The sequence below is a fragment of the Oreochromis aureus genome, linkage group 15 (assembly GCF_013358895.1).
Source record: "Oreochromis aureus strain Israel breed Guangdong linkage group 15, ZZ_aureus, whole genome shotgun sequence".
Lineage (NCBI taxonomy): Eukaryota > Metazoa > Chordata > Actinopteri > Cichliformes > Cichlidae > Oreochromis > Oreochromis aureus.
Window position 1 is genome coordinate 22,129,604 of NC_052956.1, and position 18,119 is coordinate 22,147,722.

At 39.6% G+C, this 18,119-nt stretch overlaps 2 protein-coding genes across 3 annotated transcripts; both read left to right on the plus strand.

Moving 5' to 3' along the window:
• The first annotated feature begins 7,000 nt into the window (after window positions 1-7,000).
• Window positions 7,001-9,450, plus strand: LOC120433325 (immunoglobulin superfamily member 10-like). The gene is made up of 6 exons (XM_039599433.1): window positions 7,001-7,082; window positions 7,241-7,561; window positions 7,655-7,942; window positions 8,422-8,499; window positions 8,592-8,620; window positions 8,894-9,450. Exons 1-6 carry the CDS (start codon window positions 7,019-7,021, stop codon window positions 8,957-8,959), a joined length of 846 nt encoding a protein of 281 aa, XP_039455367.1. The 5' UTR covers window positions 7,001-7,018; the 3' UTR covers window positions 8,960-9,450.
• Window positions 9,451-13,233: 3,783 nt separating this feature from the next.
• LOC116326784 lies at window positions 13,234-17,676 on the plus strand. Of its 2 annotated transcripts, XM_031748201.2 has the most exons (10): window positions 13,234-13,333; window positions 13,987-14,322; window positions 14,448-14,717; window positions 14,878-14,970; window positions 15,295-15,405; window positions 15,555-15,644; window positions 15,736-15,764; window positions 16,102-16,158; window positions 16,249-16,323; window positions 17,257-17,676. In XM_031748201.2, exons 1-10 carry the CDS (start codon window positions 13,279-13,281, stop codon window positions 17,371-17,373), a joined length of 1,233 nt encoding a protein of 410 aa, XP_031604061.1. In that variant the 5' UTR covers window positions 13,234-13,278; the 3' UTR covers window positions 17,374-17,676. The 2 variants fall into 2 exon arrangements, with proteins under 2 accessions (XP_031604061.1, XP_031604060.1); XM_031748200.2 differs by having other exon boundaries at window positions 16,102-16,323.
• The last annotated feature ends 443 nt before the right edge of the window (window positions 17,677-18,119 follow it).

The window sequence follows — 18,119 nt, forward strand, 5'->3', positions numbered from 1 at the left end:
GGGGAGTGCTGGGTTTGTCCACTCATATTGTCTCTGGTTTTCTTGTCATTTAAGGAGATATGGTTGTCACGGCACTGCACGACCAACTGTTTCACCTTTTTCCTGTAGTTTATCTTATCAGTGTTGCTAATGAGACCCACCACAGTAGTATCATCTGAAAACTTAGTGAAGACGTTATTGAGGTGCAGCCATAAATCAACGGTGTGTAGAGGAGATGGGTCAGCACACATCCTTGGGGAGCTCTAGTGCTGAGCATAATGGCGCTTGATGTGTGTGAAATTTAAGTCACTCTGAAATAAAATGCTTACTCTAAGAGGTCAGAACAGGAAAACCAGAGAGAGATCTAAAAACACTAACAGTGCTAGACAGACCTAGCACAGAAGTTGGTACCCAAAAAAATGAGCCTAACAATTTTGGTCCAGGCATCCCACCGCGATCAAAACAGTTCCCAGTGTTGTCCCTTTCACTCTTCTCCAGCATATATTAAACCCTATTTAAATTCAGTCACTGACATGAGAAATATTGTGGCTTTAACCACTGTTAAAAAAGTGGTGCTGCAGGTGATATGTGGTCACATCACTTGTCCTTATTGTCTTACTTTTAACTGACACAATCTGCCTTTTTTTCAACTGGAACATGTTTACACATTTGTAAGTCAACAGAATTACAGATGTCACACAGTTTTGCAGTGGTATAAAGAGTAAGGGTAAGAATTTGTGATACAAAAATCCTATTCGACCAAAAAAAAAGTCCCTGAGAACAGAGGAAAATAGAGGGAAGTAAAAGTCAGGCACATTATTTATAGTATTAGAAGTAAACATGACAATAATTAATTCAAACAGAATTAACTTTAGTGAGGTGCCTCTACACAGAAAAGCTACTGGCCGCAATAGTCTGTGATCTGTCAGATTATTGTTTGCCATTTTGGACTGCAAAGATCTAGAGCTTTCATTATTCTTGGTTCAAATCATTATGTACAAATATTGTATATACAGAATAAACTGATGGAGTTAAAAAGGTAACATCACTGTGTTTGTGAAATTCTTCAACAGATGTAAAGCAAGGAGATCTCAGGATTGTACTTGTTGGGAAAACTGGAGTTGGGAAGAGTGCAGCAGGAAACACCATCTTAAGAAGAGATGCTTTTAAATCTGAGCTGTCTTCTTCCTCAGTGACAGAAGTGTGTGAGAAAAAGATGGGAGAGTTTAGTGGCCTTAAACTGGCTGTAATTGATACACCAGGACTGGGTGACACAGATAAATCTGAAGAGCAGGTGAGAAGAGAGATCGCTCAGTGCATGTCCTTTGCTGCTCCTGGGCCACATGTTTTTTTGGTTGTGCTCCAGCCAACCAGATTCACAAAAGAAGAACAAAAATCAGTGAAAATCATTCAGACAATATTTGGAAAAGAGGCACCGCGTTACACCATGGTCCTGTTTACCCATGGAGATGAGCTGAAGAAAAGACATGCCTCCATAGAAAAATTAATTAATGAGAATCCAGATCTCCGCCGCTTCATCAGTCAATGTCACAGAAATTATCATGTTTTTGACACCGATGACAGAGATACCTTACAGGTCAGAGAGCTGCTGCTGAAGATCAGTGCAATGGTTCAACTTAATGGAGGAGGCTTCTACACCAACGAAATGTTCCACGAGGCTGAGAGAGCCATAAAACAAAAGATTGAAGGACTTCTGAGAAAACATCCAAACATGAATCCTGAAGAAGCAAGAAGAAAGGCAGAGGAAGACAACTCCTTTATTCAGGCTGTTCTAAAGGGTGTTGTTATTGGAGCTGCTGCTGGAGGTCTAGGTTTAGCTGCTGTTGGTGCAGCTGCTGCTGGAGTTGCTGCTAGAGCTGCTGTTGGAGCTGGTGTTGGAGCCGGTGTTGGAGCTAGTATTGGAGTTGGTATTGGTGCTGGTATCGCAGCTGCATCTGTCGGGGTTCCACAGCAAGATATATATTTCAGAGTGAAAGACGCAACAGGATGCATCGTACAGTAATGAGTTAGATCATTCCAGCCATATGAAAAATTTAGATAAACTTTAAACTATATTTCATATATATTGTTCATTTTTTCTGGTCTGTCACCATATTATCTTTATCATGAGGCTGATTTCTGCACAGATACAGATATAGATTAGCATCTTATTTCACTAGCAGGGACCACTTCCTTGGTAACGATGGGTAATGAGGGATGAGGAAGTGTGAATAGTGCTGCGGTTTGGGGAAGGCCTTGAAGGGGACTGGCGACGGCTCTCGGGCCGGGCAGAACCCCATGTACTAACGAGAAATAAAGGGAGGAAAGGAAGAGAGGAGAGGACAGGAGAAGAGAGGAAAGAAAAGGGGGGGCAGGGTGGGGCATGAAAATGAGAACAGCAGGTATTGGAGAAGGGGGGGTTTTATAGCCTGAGGCCGGAGGGGGCGTGAAGGAGGAGTGGTCCCGCTCCTGAAATTCAGATGATATCGCCACTTCTTTAATTATTCATGTGATTAAAGAGATGATTTTGACTTGTTTTTTTGTTTTGTTTTTTGTTTTTTGCATGTAGCCATTGACATCTCCTTATGTTGTATGTCTGTAGAACACAGTATCCACACTGATTCTCTTAATTTTGCTCCTATATTCAAAAGCAATAACTGATTGATAACTGTGTGTGTGTAATGTTTCTATACTTGTGGGGACCACCAGCTTTTATGGAGACAAAATGCCTTTTTTTGAGGCTCAAAATGTGGTTTTAGTATGAAGGTTACAATTAGATTATGGTTAGGTTTATGCTAAGGGTTAGAGTTAGGCATTCATTTTTGATGGTTAGGGTTAGGGTAAGCGGCTAGGGAAAGCATTATGTCAATTAGATGTCCCCACTAAAATATGAAAACATGACTGTGTGTGTGTGTGTGTGTGTGTGTGTGTGTGTGTGTGTGTGTGTGTGTGTGTGTGCGCGCGCGTGCATGTGGGGTTCTGTTCTTTTCTGTTGATTAAAAATCAGAACAATTCTGTGCCTTTCCTGTACTTTATGCATGTTCTAATAAAATATAAAGATGGCAATCTGTGTCAGGACTTTTGTTATACAACATTATTTAAAGCATCAACATGTGACCTGAAACATTTCCACATTCAAAAACTAACATTTGAAAGTTTTCTGAAGAACACATAATCACTTCACAATACAGTGTATGGGATGGGAGGCAGGCATTTTTTATGTCATCTTCTGTAATTTGTTTTTTCTGAAATAGTTCAGACCCTCATATATACAAGAGTCTCACTTTGTTTGTTTGCCACAGGCCAAAGTTTGGGTCAAATGTGTCACTTTGGATTATTAAGGGTAAAAAAATGTTAAAGTGATCCTTTTAAAATAAATCTGCATCAAGAGAAAAAGCACATGCTGTCTGAAATGCTTTTTATTGTTATCTGCTGAGCTATTATGTGCACAAGTGGTGAGCATACTGAGACACTGGTGTAATACCCCCGATGACCTGTGTTGTTTCAGGCTCACACCTCAGGGTGGTGCTGGTGGGGCAGGAGAGAGTGGGGAAGAGTTCAGCAGGAAACACCATCCTGGGAAAGAAGGCGTTTGACTGTAAGATCAGTTCCAGCCCGGTGACACTGTGCAGTCAGAAACTAGAAGCTGATGTTCAGGGTCGCAGAGTCTCTGTGGTGGACACTCCTGGACTCTTCAGCACTCGGTTGTCTACAAACATGGTGAAAGCAGAGATGTTAAAAGCACTCGAGCTGAGCGTTCCAGGTCCTCACGTTTTCCTCCTGGTCCTTCAGCTCGGAAGATTCACCAAACAAGAGCAGGAAGGGCTGAAAACCCTGCAGACCATGCTGAGTCCTGACGTCTCCAAACACACCATGGTGCTTTTCACCTATGGAGACCGACTGAAAAACACCATCGACATAGAGAAGTTTGTCAGCAAAGACAACAACCTGCAGGAGCTGCTGAAAAACTGCAGCGGTCTGTACCACGTGTTCAACAATGAAGAAATGGAAGATGGATGCCAGGTCCAGAAGCTGCTAGACAAAATAGACTCTATTACAGATGGAGGACATTTGTACTATCAGAGAAGCTTTGAGTCACAGAGATCGATCAGGAGTTTCTACCTGTATTGCTGGGGTTTAACACTCTGGGTTCTTAGACAAGTTCGTCGTGGTTACATGGGGATATACAGCACTGTCTGTTTCATCTTCACATGGTGGGAGACACATTTTGAGTGAGATAAAATTGAAGAATGAGGCAGAGGAGAGAAAGTACACAGGAAGACAGCTAAGAAACAAAGGAGGAAAACAGGAGTATGTGACAGAGGAGGAATATTTTCATCAGTCCTTGATACCCAGAGTTCATACATCCACATATTTTGTTAACTATATATCCAGATTAGGATCATAGCTGGGTGGAGTCTATTCCAACTGACAAAGGTGTGGTTGAAATCTGAAATAAACTGAGGCGCACACAACCAGGTTGTCTTGATGAGTTGTATTTACCTTTGCAAAAGGGTCAAAAAACAGCACTGAGAAATTAACAGTAGTCTGCATGTTTTTGACAAAGAGAGACTGTAAGCCTAGATTAAAAAAGAAAAAAGAAATATTTTATGTCTCAGAATGCTGGGTAATGAAAGATAACTTGTACATAAACATGTGGTAAATCTATATAAAGCACCTTAAGGCGACTGTTGTTGTGATTTGGTGTTATATAAATAAAACTGAATTGAATTGAACTGAATCTGTAAGATTAAATTGAGAGCCTTTAATTCAGTAAGATCAGCCTGACACAGAAGTAGCAGAATCTCCAATACGCTCTTACATTTATTGATCACTCAAGTATTTACAATTACAAGGTAAACATGAGCTCTAGAAATGCGCACAGGTTAAATCAAGGTCATCATTGTCTGAGCTACAGAAAGAGTATTGTTGTGTTTAGTGTAGGGCAACAGTTATGAGCAACAAAACAGAGGCAAAGCATCCATTTTACACTGAAGCGTCTGATTCTTTATCAGAGTAAAAATAAGTTGGGATCCTCAGGATGTTCCTTGGGGTCACGTGCACACTGAACCTGCTGAGATGACAGGGAGTGATCAGTAAACCATAGAAGTATCAGAGTACTACAGTACTGTAACAGATTGTCACACTGAGGTATGGACAGATAAAACACATCAGAGCAATAATTATGATATTTAGCTCTTTCATATTGCACACAGGTAAGTCAGTCCATCACACCATAGTACCCTGTCCCTCTACAGTTCTGCTGTATCTCAACATGTCACTTTCATAGTGGTTAGGGTGAGGTGTTCTGTCTGCTGACCCCACCCATCACCAGGGACTTCTCCAATCAAAGGCAAAGGTGAGTTCTTGTCCCTTTCCCCGGCAACAGGTAGCAAAATTTTAGATTTATAAATAAATAAATATATAAATCGTCACCTTTTTTCACCACTGACTGAACATAAGGGTGACAACACAGCATCCTTTCTGCATCCTTTCTGACTTATCATGAAGTTTATAAATCAAATTATGAGTTTTTAAGTTGCAGTGTGACAGAAATCCGTGGCAAAGAGCACCTGTTTAGTTTCTATCCTCTATCGCCAAGTAAGAGTACGAAAACAGGTAAGACGAACCTTTTAAAGTCATCTAAATGACATTTTTGAAGAACTGTACTATTTTTCTATTTTGATATTTACTTTTTGCTAAACTGTCTGCTGATTTTTGTTCTTGCATTCAAGGTTCAAGGTTCAAGGTTCAAGGTTCTTTATTTGTCACATGCATAGTTATACAAGTATAACACACAGTGAAATGTGTGGGTTTCACTGGGTGTTGGTTTAGGGTCCGGATGGCTTGAGGATAGAAGCTCTTCTTGAGTCTCTCTGTCCTTGCCCGGATGATGCGGAACCTTCTACCAGATTGTAGAAGTTGGAACAGTTTGTTGCCAGGATGGGACGGGTCCTTCAGTATCTGCGTTGCTCTAGTCCGGCATCTCTCCTGGTGTAGGTGTCCTGAAGTGGGGAGAGCAATCCTGCAGCAGCGTTCTGCTGTACGGATCACTCTCTGGAGAGCTTTTTGGTCCTTCACACAGCTGTTCCCGAACCACGCTGTCATGTTCTTGTGAGGATGCTCTCCACAGCGCCTGTATAGAAGATCCTGAGGATCTTTGGAGAGACCCTGAACTGAAGCATTCATGTGAAAACAAAAGATTCCTTTATATCCAATTTTTTATGTTGCTTGTATTTATGTCAGTGAAAGTAGCTTCACACTGATTAATAAGTAGCTATTAATATCATTGCAATACAACAGAAGACACTGGTTATCTAAAAGGATTAGCATATATTCATTATTAAGGAATAAGGTCATAACAGAAACTACATGCCTCATCTACTCTCGATGTAAAAATTCAAAAATAGAATAAGGAACCAGCTTGATCAGGTGAACTCTTGTCTTAACGCTCTTTAATTTTAGGAAAAAGTCCTGTTTTAAATTGGAAGAGCAGCAACATCCTCCATAGAACCAGCCTATTCCTTTATGTCATCTCTAATGGACATTTGTTTTTGGTCTATATCTTTTAACTTATTTGAGCTAACCTACTAAGTACTGATGTACCAAATAGAGGACATCCTGGGATTTCCATTGATATCCCATGTGTTTGGGAGGCCTCTATTAGTTCAGCGGGAAGATTCTTTTTCCTTGGTTCTCAGGAGGATATTGAAAGCTTTATGTAAACTAACAATCTTCAAAAATGTGTCATTTTTTAACACATCAGTGTCAATAAAAATTTTACTTTTTCCGTCTTATGGTCAGTTGCCCATTGTGCAAGGACATTTCACATATACAGGGTCATTGTCAGCCTGTCATGACCTTTCATATTTTTAATATTGGTTGGTTCTAACTATGTTGATCAAAAAAAATAATGTCAAGAGAGAAAACAAACTTTCTTTTTGAGGAAGTGAAATCACACTCGTTACATGTCAGCTGTTCTCTTTTGAGTCTGTGACCACCATTAGAGTGACAACGACAGCAAAGACTGACATGCACAATGGATCCCAAATTCAAATGGACTAAATTGTTTCTATTACTGATGCCAATGCTTCAGTTAACAGGTAAAAATGCACATTTATTCATAAGTGAGATTTCAAACATTTCCTTTATTAATCTTAAGTCTGCAGATGACATTACTAAACAGCCACTGTGATGTTAACCAAACAAGCCAAACAAGCATCTTCAAATATCTGATAATTTTTTTATTTCTCCTGAACAGCAGCAGCTGAACACTTTGAGTTTGTCGTCAGAGATGGAGATGAAGTCATTTTGCCTTGTAACCATGTGAAAGATCTTTGTAACTCTGGCAATATCACCTGGATTTTTAATAGTTCAAGACAACGAGAAGTGGAACTGGTCAATTTTGGACTCACAGCTCACAATTATTCCAAATCGGACCGGCTGGGTTTTACACAGGAATGTTTTCTGGCTATAAAGAATGTAACCATTGAAGATGCTGGTCAGTACATCTGCAAACAGTTTGACAAGTTAGGAGAACAAAAAGGTGCAGATCACAGAGTTGACCTGTCTGTTGTCACAAGTGAGTGTGCTCCTAGCACAACATAATAAAGCATCACAACAGTTATGTATTATCTTTGTCTCACAGTGTCTGTATCTTTTTCTTCTTCACCAGTGACTGAACGGAAGAACATTGATATTGTGACTGTGAAGTGCTCTGTGCTGACATATGGGAGGTGTAGACATACAGTGATGTGGATGAAAAATGGTCAAATCTGGGCTGTGAATAATACATCTGCAAAGATAACTCAGTCGACCTGCTCAGCCACTGCAACCTTTCTGACTTATAATGAAGTTTATAAATCAAAGTATGAGTTTTTAAGTTGCAGCGTGACAGAAATGAGCGGCAAAGAGCACCTGTTTAGTTTCTATCCTCTGTCACCAAGTAAGAGTAAGAAAACAGGTAAGAATAACCATTTAAAATCATCTAAATGACATTTTTGAAGAAATGTACTGTTTTTCTATTTTGATATTTACTTTTTCCTAAACTGATTTTTGTTCTTGTATTCATCTGATTCCTTTATATGCAATGTTTTATGTTGCTTGTATCTATGTAAGTGGAAGTAGCTTCAAACTGATATTAATAAGTAGCTCTTAATATCATTGCAATACAGGAGTAGCCAATATTCATTATTAAGGAAGAAGATGCAGATCAATAAAACAGTAATTTGATGATGTAGCCCTGTGCAGCTTCTTTTTCCCCCTCTTATGTTAATTTGTTTTAAACAGAACATAAGTTAGCAAACAGATTTCTCTTGTTTGTGCTGTATTGTTTGCATGAACTGAAGCATCTTGGATGAGAGTTGAAACATCTTTAAGAATTTTTACATCCAGTCGCTTTATTTCCAAGCTCCTTAGACTCTTGTTTACATTCTTTACCAGACTGGTGGATGTTCATCATTGTGCCTGTTGGTTTAATACTCCTAATAGCTGTTGTGGTCATCATCATATACAAAAGAGGTAAGGGTCAGAATATTACCAAGCAGGTTGGATTAACTTGAATGTTGTTTGTGGAACAAAAGTTGAGTCCTTGTCTTGTCTTGTCTTGTTAGGGAAACCAGCAAAGATGGATACAAACACTGTGAGTTTTTAAAATAGATGTATTAAATATTTATTACATTCTTTCTTTGCAGACCAAGTGCATGCTAACTTGCCCTTTAATGCACTTATTTTCTAAAGTGATTTGGACAAGGTTGTCTACAAAATGAATAAACTGTAATGACAGGGATACCTTTACAATGTCATTTTGTTGGGTAATAATCACTAAAAGTAGAGTAATGGATGCCCAAAGATGACAAAATTTAGACTTGTCAGATGGTATTGATGTGTGAGAATGCCATTTTGTTTTTTAAAGGTGTGTAATAATGAAAACGATGGAGCAGTAAACTGTGAAAATGTCTCCTCTTCTGATGGAGTTTGACTGACCCTGCTGCTTCTGTCAGACCCACTCACCAAAAACATCAATGTCAACATCAACTTTTTTAAAAGACACTTATTTTATAGTTGGACAACTATCTTACGGTTCTGATTTTATCTCTTAGTTAGAACACCTCTGTGCAAATGATTTTTTGTTCAGTTGTTAAAACCTATGTGTTCTTGTTATGGACAATTTTAGTTGACTCCAATGTTGAGGAGGTCTGAAAGGGATGATAGTGCTTTTTTGGAGCACCTGACCATCTCCTCTTCAGCAATTTCTTTTTTGCCTCTGTAGAGCTTTCATTGACAAGGTGAATGAATGGGACTGGTTACACTGGCTATAACTCATGCTAGTTTGTCTTTATATCAACTATATCAGTAATAAATGTATCTGTTTTATGCTTTACATCTGTTCCTTTGCATTTCGTATTTGTTGATGAGCTTATTGGGCTTTGAATATTAGTGTACACACATAATGTAATGTGCAAATAAAGAAATAAACAGTGATGAATAGTCTCATCAGGATGCTTTCAGAAAGAAAACTTTCAGGGATCACTGAACAGGCAACACTCAAATGCAGGACTCGAAGTTCAGGGCATTTATTTACATTAAATTAGAGTTCAAATAGAAGAGCAACACTAGAGAAGTTCCTGGTTTCTACAAGTTAGTGTTTTCCACAAGTCCAAACAGATTCTCTTCTAAGAACACAAACCAGCCCACTGCTCTCCAGAAAGAGTTTCTCCAGCAGAGAAAAGAGCAGAGCAATCCAGCAAAGATGGAACAACTCCCTTTTTAATAAAAATACAAGTGGAACATAAAATGAGGAAGTGACTAAGGAAGTGAAATGTTGGATTTTTGTAAGTAGAAGCACTATTTTAGTCTTACTGACCGTAAGACTGATCAACAGCAGGAAGGACCTGACCTGCCAAACACACTGCTGAGGTTGTGAAGAAAGAAAGAAAGAAAGAAAGAAAGAAAGAAAGAAAGAAAGAAAGAAAGAAAGAAAGAAAGAAAGAAAGAAAGAAAGAAAGAAAGAAAGAAAGAAAGAAAGAAAGAAAGAAAGAAAGAAAGAAAGAAAGAAAGAAAGAAAGAAAGAAAAAGAAACTACTTTCTGAGGGTTCTCAGAAAGAATAACATCTTTGAAAAACTGTTGGTGTCCTCTTTTCACTGCAAAGCCAACATCAAGCATGCATATAGAGCCATACCCCTCCCCCACCTCGGTCAGTCCGACCACCTCTCCCTCCTGCTCTTCCCAGCCTACACCCCCCTCAGGCGCAGTGCCAGGCCCACCACAAAGACTGTTACAACCTGGCCTGAAAATGCTCTCTCCAAACTACAGGACTGCTTCACAGAGACAGACTGGGACATATTTGAACACCAGGACCTAGAAACTTTCACAGTATCAGTACTGGACTACATCAAGTTCTGTACTGCAAATGTGACTGTGGACAAAAGCATTCAGGTTTTCCCAAACCAAAAACCCTGGATGACCAGCGAGGTCCGCTCACTCCTCAAAGCCCGCCATGCCGCCTTCAGGTCAGGTGACAGAGCTCTGTACAGGGCTGCTCGAGCTGACCTGAAAAGGGGGATTAAAAAAGCCAAGTCAGACCACAAAAGAAACATCGAGTCCCACCTGTCCAGCAACAACACACGGGAGGTGTGGCAGGGAATGCAAGACATCATCAACCACAGAGGCAGCACTGCGAAAACAGAAAACCTGAGTGTGCAGCTGGCAGAGGAAATAAACAGCTTCTTTGCCCGCTTTGAAACACCACAACAGCAACACTCATCTGCCTCAGCCCTGCTCCCATCCTCATCCTCACCCTCACCTGGTTCCTGCACCACTCCACTCACTGTAACGGACCACAATGTCAGACGTGTGCTCCTAGCAGTGGACCCCAGGAAGGCGGCCGGTCCAGACGGAGTACCTGGCAAGGTACTAAGAGCATGCGCACACCAGCTCACCCTCATCTTCACCAGACTCTTCAACCTCTCACTGGATCAGGCAGCCATCTCATCCTGTCTAAAATCAGCCACAATCATCCCAGTGCCGAAGAAGTCTCCCATCTCCAGCCTGAATGATTACCACCCTGTGGCCCTCACACCGGTAATCATGAAATGCTTTGAGAGACTAGTCCTTCAGCACATCAAGGATTACCTCACCCCAGAATTCGACCCCCACCAGTTTGCATACCGCGCAAACAGATCCACAGAAGACGCCATCGCCACAGCCCTCCACGCTGTGCTGAGTCACCTACAGCAGCGGCAGAGCTACGTCCAAATGCTCTTCGTGGACTACAGCTCAGCCTTTAATACAATCATCCCGGACATCCTCATCACCAAACTGGTCACTCTTGGCCTCCCTCCTCTCACATGTGCCTGGATAAAAGACTTTCTCACAAACCGGCCCCAGACTGTAAGACTCGGCCATCATCTCTCCTCCACTCGCACACTGAGCACCGGCTCCCCACAGGGCTGTGTGCTGAGCCCCCTCCTGTATTCTCTCCACACCCACGACTGCAGTTCGACCCACAACAACACTCTCATCATCAAGTTTGCTGATGACACCACGGTAGTCGGACTCATCTCAAAGGGAGACGAGGCAGAGTACAGAGAGGAAGTCCTGAAGCTGGCAGCCTGGTGTTCAGAAAACAACCTGGCACTGAACACTAAGAAAACCAAAGAGCTCATTGTTGACTTCAGGAGACACAGCACTGACTTAGCCCCCCTTTACATCAACGGGGAGTGTGTGGAGAGGGTCCACACCTTCTGGTTCCTTGGTGTCCTCATCTCTGCTGACATCTCCTGGACAGACAACATCTCAGCGGTCGTCAAGAAGGCCCAACAGTGGCTGCACTTCCTGAGAGTCCTCAGGACTCTTGTATATTTGTACATTTTATATATATATATATATCTTTTTCCCTCTGTTAATACTGTCCATATGTATATAGCGCTGCAGAACTGTACCCCGCCCCCCCAGCATGTTTGCACTGAGTAGGAGATGCTCTGTATCTCATTGTACAACTGTATAGTGACAATAAATGCATTCTATTCTATTCTATTCTATTCTATTCTAAGTATCCTGTGCTACTTTCTCTGTGCATGGTTTTGCACAGTGGCACAGAAGAGAGAGCACAATAGGGTTATAAAGGTTACCTAGCACAGCGGTCCCCTACCTCCGGGCCACGGACTGGTACCAGTCCTTGAGTCATTTGGTACTTGGCCGCGGGAGTTGAGGCTTAAGTGTGAAATTTATGGTTTTCAGGGTTTTTATCAGTTTTATCATTATTTATTTTTCTTTTTTTAATCATTTTTATCATTAACTGGGTTTCCCTGGGTCTTTCCCCGTGTGTTATGAATAAATCTTCTTTTTTTGGTACCAGTACTGGTTTTATTTTGTTGTGTTTATCCGTGACACCTTAAAGGCCAGTCCGTGAAAATACAATCAAGGCAACGTAATGATGGAGGGAGAGCATTCCACAACCTGGGGGCCACCGCTCTAAAAGATCTATCTCCTCTGGTCTTAAAACGAGTTTGTGGGACTACCAACAGCCTTTGATTAGATGATCTCAGGCTGCGAGAGGGAGCGTGGGGTTCTAAAAGATCAGAAATGTAGGCAGGTGCATCACAATTCAAAGCTTTAAAAGTCAGTACCAAGATTTTAAAATGAATTTTAAATTGTACTGGAAGCCAGTGTAATGAACGTAACACTGGTGTAATGTGCTCTCTTTTTCGTGTCTTAGTTAAAAGCCTTGCAGCAGCATTCTGGACTAACTGGAGACGGTCAAGATTCCTTTTGCTCAAACTTACAATAATCTAAGCGAGATGAAATAAAAGCATGAATAACCATTTCTAATTCAGATTTAGACAGCAAAGTTTGCAGTTTGTAGATGTTTCTTAGCTGAAAAAGGCAATTTCTAATTAACTGGCGATGTCACACCGCACAATGTAATGTCATTGCTGGTACAAGTACATATTTCTATATATGGCAGTGGACAGGAAGTGTGCTGTGGCTTCAGTGGAGATAAAACTCTACAGCACATTTTTAATATCCTGTAGATTTACTCTAATTTACCTCCATTAAAGTATGTAAGACTGCTGTCTCAGTTTGGTTGAAGAAGGATGGATGTTCTTTTTTTTTCATATCTACACGTTTGTAAAAACTAAGGGAATTCATATGACCTACCAACATTAAAAATAACCACAGCGTGAATGAGGAGGAGACAGGAAGTAAAGAAGATAGACATGTGTCTTTGACAAGTACAACAGAGTTGGCAAGTTGCAGTTGTGACAAGATGAGAAGGAAAACCAGAACAAAAGGCGATGATTGAACACAAATTATTCAACATTTCTCTGTTTTTGTTGCTTCTTTATTCAGGTAAGGAAACCTTTACAAATACTCTAAAACCTAGTTTTTACTTAATATCAACAACAAATTTTTAAAATACATTTTCAGATCTGAAAATAAACTAAGACACTGCATATTAGAGTAAAGACTTTATTTTAGTCCAGGGTCATTATTTATATTTCTTTACTTTTTAAATCAACAGTAACTGCACAAAATGATGCGATTTATGCAAAATATGAGAATTGTTTAGCTAAAAAAAATTTCTATTTCATGTGTTAAACCACAAAAAGCATATAAAGTGCTTTGAGGACTCAGGTAGAGTAGAAAAATGCTATATAAGAACTAGCCCATTTACCATTCGATATAATATATTTTTGGCTACTCACACTGCATTATTTATAATGCAACTGTAGGAAAGGAAGATCTACATGTACCTACAAGTATTAAAATGTTTGGGGGGTTTTGTGCTTCTGTTTAAAGGTAAGGATACATTTAACATGTAAGAGATTTTTTTCCAACTTCTTTTCAGATTTACTTTATTCTGAAATCTTTATGTAGACAGCTGTGCTTTTGTTAGAGCAAAACTCAGTTTGGTGCACACATTTATTTTGTGCACAAGAATGTAAATTATCTGCGTTTGCACAAGTAATGGTAATATTTTTGTTTCTCTTTCATGTTCTCAGGAGCACTTAGTGGAGATCTTTCGCTCACCTTCATTGTCAGAGATGGAGATAAAGTCACTTTGCCTTGTCAAAATCGGATCAACAATCATCACAACTGTCACACTACCACCTGGCTCTTCACTGATTCAAGAAGCACAGCAGCAGTAGAGCTGGTTAATCATGGACAGATCAAAGAAACAGCCAAATCAGACAGACTGAGTGTTACAGCAGAATGCTCACTGGTTATAAAGAAGGTCACAGCTGAGGATGTTGGTCGTTACACCTGCAGACAGTTTAGAGGCAATCCAGGGACACAGCAAGGTCCAGATGCTGTGGTTCATCTGTCTGTTGTCGTCAGTAAGTATTTACACCACAATATATTTTAGTTCAAGTGGTGTCATTGGAACAGCATATTTTCATTATATTTAAGAAATAAATATGTATTCTTGCTTCGTTTTTCTCTTGCAATTCATCTTAACCAGTGACTGAAAAGAAGAACGCTGATAAAGTAACTTTAAGCTGCTCTGTGTCGACATTTGATCGGTGTAGACACAAAGTGAAGTGGATTCATAACAGAAGAGCTCTGGATAGAGATTACTCAAATTTAAAAACATCACAGTCTTCCTGCTCTGCAACTGTGACTTTCTTGAATCTTACATATGGTCACATATCAAGTTCTGACTTTAAGTGTAGCTTAAAAAGAACAGAAAATAACAAAGAGCAGCTTTTTACCTTCAGCCATCATTCATCAGGTAAGAAACCAGGAGGGGTTCTGAAGAGCTTATTAAATAAATTCACAGTATTTTGACTACCTAAAGTATTAAATTATTTTATTAATCTGAAGATTTAATCTACTGAATATACAGAAAGTTTTCTAATGAAAGGGCCACTGAATTTTGTTTTTTTGTTCAGGTGAAGAAACAAATACAGCAACAACAGTCAAATTAGACACAATGACTACAATAAAAGAGCTGGAAATCATGGATGGTTCAACAAACTTACCAGGTAATGTCAACAATATTCTGTATCATTTTTTCAGCAAAGCCTTTTTCTTTCTGAATTTTAGGTGAAAATGTTAGTTGTTGTTAGTGAATGAGCAAAGTTTAATCAAAAGTCACTCAGACTGGTGTTAGTAATGACTTCATTTATGGGTTTTAATTAACAATATTACATATACAAAGCAAACTCTCACAGTTTGCTTTGTATATGAGTAGTTGCCAAAGTTTTGTTTTTTTGTTCAGATTAAGATGCATAAACAAATCATTCAACTGTTATAGAACATACCGAATGAAAGGTCTTCTGAATTTTATTCTTTTGTTTTTGGTGAAGAAATAAATGCAGCAGCAACAATTAAATTGGAAATGATGACTGAATCTGGCATTAAAGGAGGTCTGACAACAAAACAGCTGGAAATCATGAATAGTTTGAGAAAATTACCAGGTAATGGCAACAATATCTCTCTCTCTTTCTACAGACTTCAGTAAATATTAAAAAACAATGTGTTTTTAAAAGGCATGCACTGATATTTCAGATCATGTACTTAAACATACATTTAAAATACACTTTTCATGTTTTCACTCTCTTCCCAGACTGGTCCTGGTACAGGCTCGCCATTGTGGCCCTGGGTTTAGTAGCACTTATAGCAGCTGTTGTTGTCGTCAGCATCTGGATAAGAGCTGGTGGGATTTATTCACATATAAACATAAAGGTTGATAAACCTGGATTCTGTTTGTGGAAGTTAAAGTCGACTTCTTATTTTCTATTGTTTAGGGAAAAAAGCACAGATGGATGAAAACATGGTGAGTTTATTAATCAGAATGAAAGAGATAATTTTAGATTTTTTCCTTCACTTGTGCCACGAGAACAACAAAACAGCATGACACATTAGGACAAGACAGCTAATAAATAGAAAATTAAGCTAGAATGTCTGCAATAAAACAACCTTTCCCAATAACACAAACATGTTGGATTATACAGAAATTTTAGAGCTCACAGTAGAGCTCATGAACAGGCAGCACTCATCAGGATAAAACACTGATTCATGGCAAACCTGATAAAAGCTCACATAAGGATCAATGAATATATATATATATATATATATATATACACATATACATATTTGCCTGTTTGTTTCAGGAACAGAATTTAAACTCTGCAGTAACTTCATCTGCTCCGGGAACCAATCAGGAATCTGTGAGATCAAACAGTTACTCACCACATGTATTTGTTGAATCTGCATTTTATACATTACTGAGCAGTCTTTATGTTGTCTTCACTGTGCAGGCTGATGTCCAAGATGTTGTTCTCTACGCCTCCCTCAGCTACACTGAGACCACCTACAGCTGTCCAGGTCTTCAGGTAATTTGATCGTTAAGGTTGCAGGGTTGCTCCTCCTACTGACCCCTGTCGGTAGTTACTGCTTACCCGTTGATTGAGGTACTTAGTGGTTTTAGGGCACATGGCTGGAAGATCTAGCGTGGTTATTGACCTGTCTGCTGGGGTATCCTCTGGTGCAAAACGTTCTCACTCCTTAAGCAGAGGAACCCTGGCCAAGCATCCATATATAGTAAGGAGTAAGGACCTTGTGGCAGGGTGTGGTCTGTGGTGCCACTGCAGGGGAGGCGGACACACTTGAGCGGCATCACGCCTCGTCAGCTTAAAGTGTGGGCTAACTCCTCTCATGGTTGTTGGAGCGTCAGGCTGTGCGCAAAGAAGCTGCAGCTAAGGGTTTGTACAGCAACCAGTGAATAAAGATGATGCAAAGCATGTTCATGTAGTGGGGTCTGCTGTGATCATTTACAAACGTGTTGGGGGGGTGAGTTGCTTCTGGTCTCTGACCCATTCCTAGACGGCCGGTCTCTGGCTCAAAACTTTTCAGTGAAGTGAAAATATTGAACATGGACATTTTTGTGTTTTTCTGAAATAGTTATGTCATGGTGTGTAAGTAGAAATTATTTATGTTTGATTTATTTATGCAAAAGAAAAATAATATGCTTAAAAATGCAATGCTGAAGACCTCTTGCTGTTAAAAACAAGAAAAACCCCTTGGGGAATTTTGACAAAAATGTTAAATTTCATTGAGAGGCTCGTAATTTTGTCCTCATCTGTTCATATGTCAAAACAAAAAATATTAAAATAAAAAGAAATTGGCTCACAAGAGGAGCCGTAGAGAGTAGAATTCATCTTGGTAAAGTAAATGTGTTTGTAACAAAAACGTTTGTTAAAGCTCCCAGACAGGCCAGGTTAGCAAACAAAAGGAAAAAAAGAAAAAAGCTGTGTATTCTTTTTCAGGTTCCCCATAAAGACGACGAAGAAGGTGAAGCTGTGACCTACATTATATGTCCAGTCTCTTCTCCTGGACCCGCTCCCATCAACCTCTATGCTAGCATCAACAAACCAAAAAACTAAAACACAGAAAAAACACACAGAATCTCTTTTTATTTGATAACTTCTTTCTTTCTTTCCATTCTTGTGTAATGAAAGAGGGTTTCTGTTTGGCTAAAGTTCCCAGGATTTAACTACAGTGATAATGTAATCTGTATTTTAATTATTAATTTCTAACACAGAATGTTGCACTATATTTTTTCATAGATTGTTTATTGCTTTATGTGTTTGTATATCTGCAGATTAGGCCTGACGATTTTATGATATTAAAAAGTGTTTTTACATTATGTAAAATCCCAAGCAGCTAATAAAGGCTCCAGCACATGAGTTTTATTGTCACAGTACTGGGTCTCTGACCCTGTGTTTTTGTTGGTTTTAGTTATGTTCTTTGTTTATTGTATTTCATGGGTTTTGGTTCTCTTCATTGTTTCCTGTATGTGTTATATTCTTAGATCCTTGGATTTAGGTTTCCTGTTAGTTTGCCTTCCCTGTGTCCCATGTCTAGTTACCTTTGTCTCCATCTTCCTTCTGCCTCCCCAGTGAGTCGTGTCTTTTGTCACTCCTGTCTCTCTGCTCCATGTTCAGTTTGTTCAGTGTCAAGTCAGCGTCTTTGTGTTATATTTCCTGTTACTTTGACGTTCCCTTGTCTCATGTCAGTGTTTGTGGTTTTGCTTTCCCTTGGTCTTTTCATGTTTGATTCCTCCCAGCTGTGCCTTGCTCCTGTGTCTCATTCCCTCGTTATCCCTCAGTTTATTTAACCCCTGTGTTTT

Bases quoted from the DNA above. Each gene is read 5' to 3' on its own strand.
- LOC120433325 (XM_039599433.1), top strand. From the start codon at position 7,019: ATGGATCCCAAATTCAAATGGACTAAATTGTTTCTATTACTGATGCCA. The intron at 7,562-7,654 runs GTGAGTGTGCTC...CTTCTTCACCAG, and splicing joins TGACCTGTCTGTTGTCACAA to TGACTGAACGGAAGAACATT. The intron at 7,943-8,421 runs GTAAGAATAACC...ATTCTTTACCAG, and splicing joins AAGTAAGAGTAAGAAAACAG to ACTGGTGGATGTTCATCATT.
- LOC116326784 (XM_031748200.2), top strand. From the start codon at position 13,279: ATGATTGAACACAAATTATTCAACATTTCTCTGTTTTTGTTGCTTCTT. The intron at 14,718-14,877 runs GTAAGAAACCAG...TTTTTTGTTCAG, and splicing joins CTTCAGCCATCATTCATCAG to GTGAAGAAACAAATACAGCA. The intron at 15,406-15,554 runs GTAATGGCAACA...CTCTCTTCCCAG, and splicing joins TAGTTTGAGAAAATTACCAG to ACTGGTCCTGGTACAGGCTC.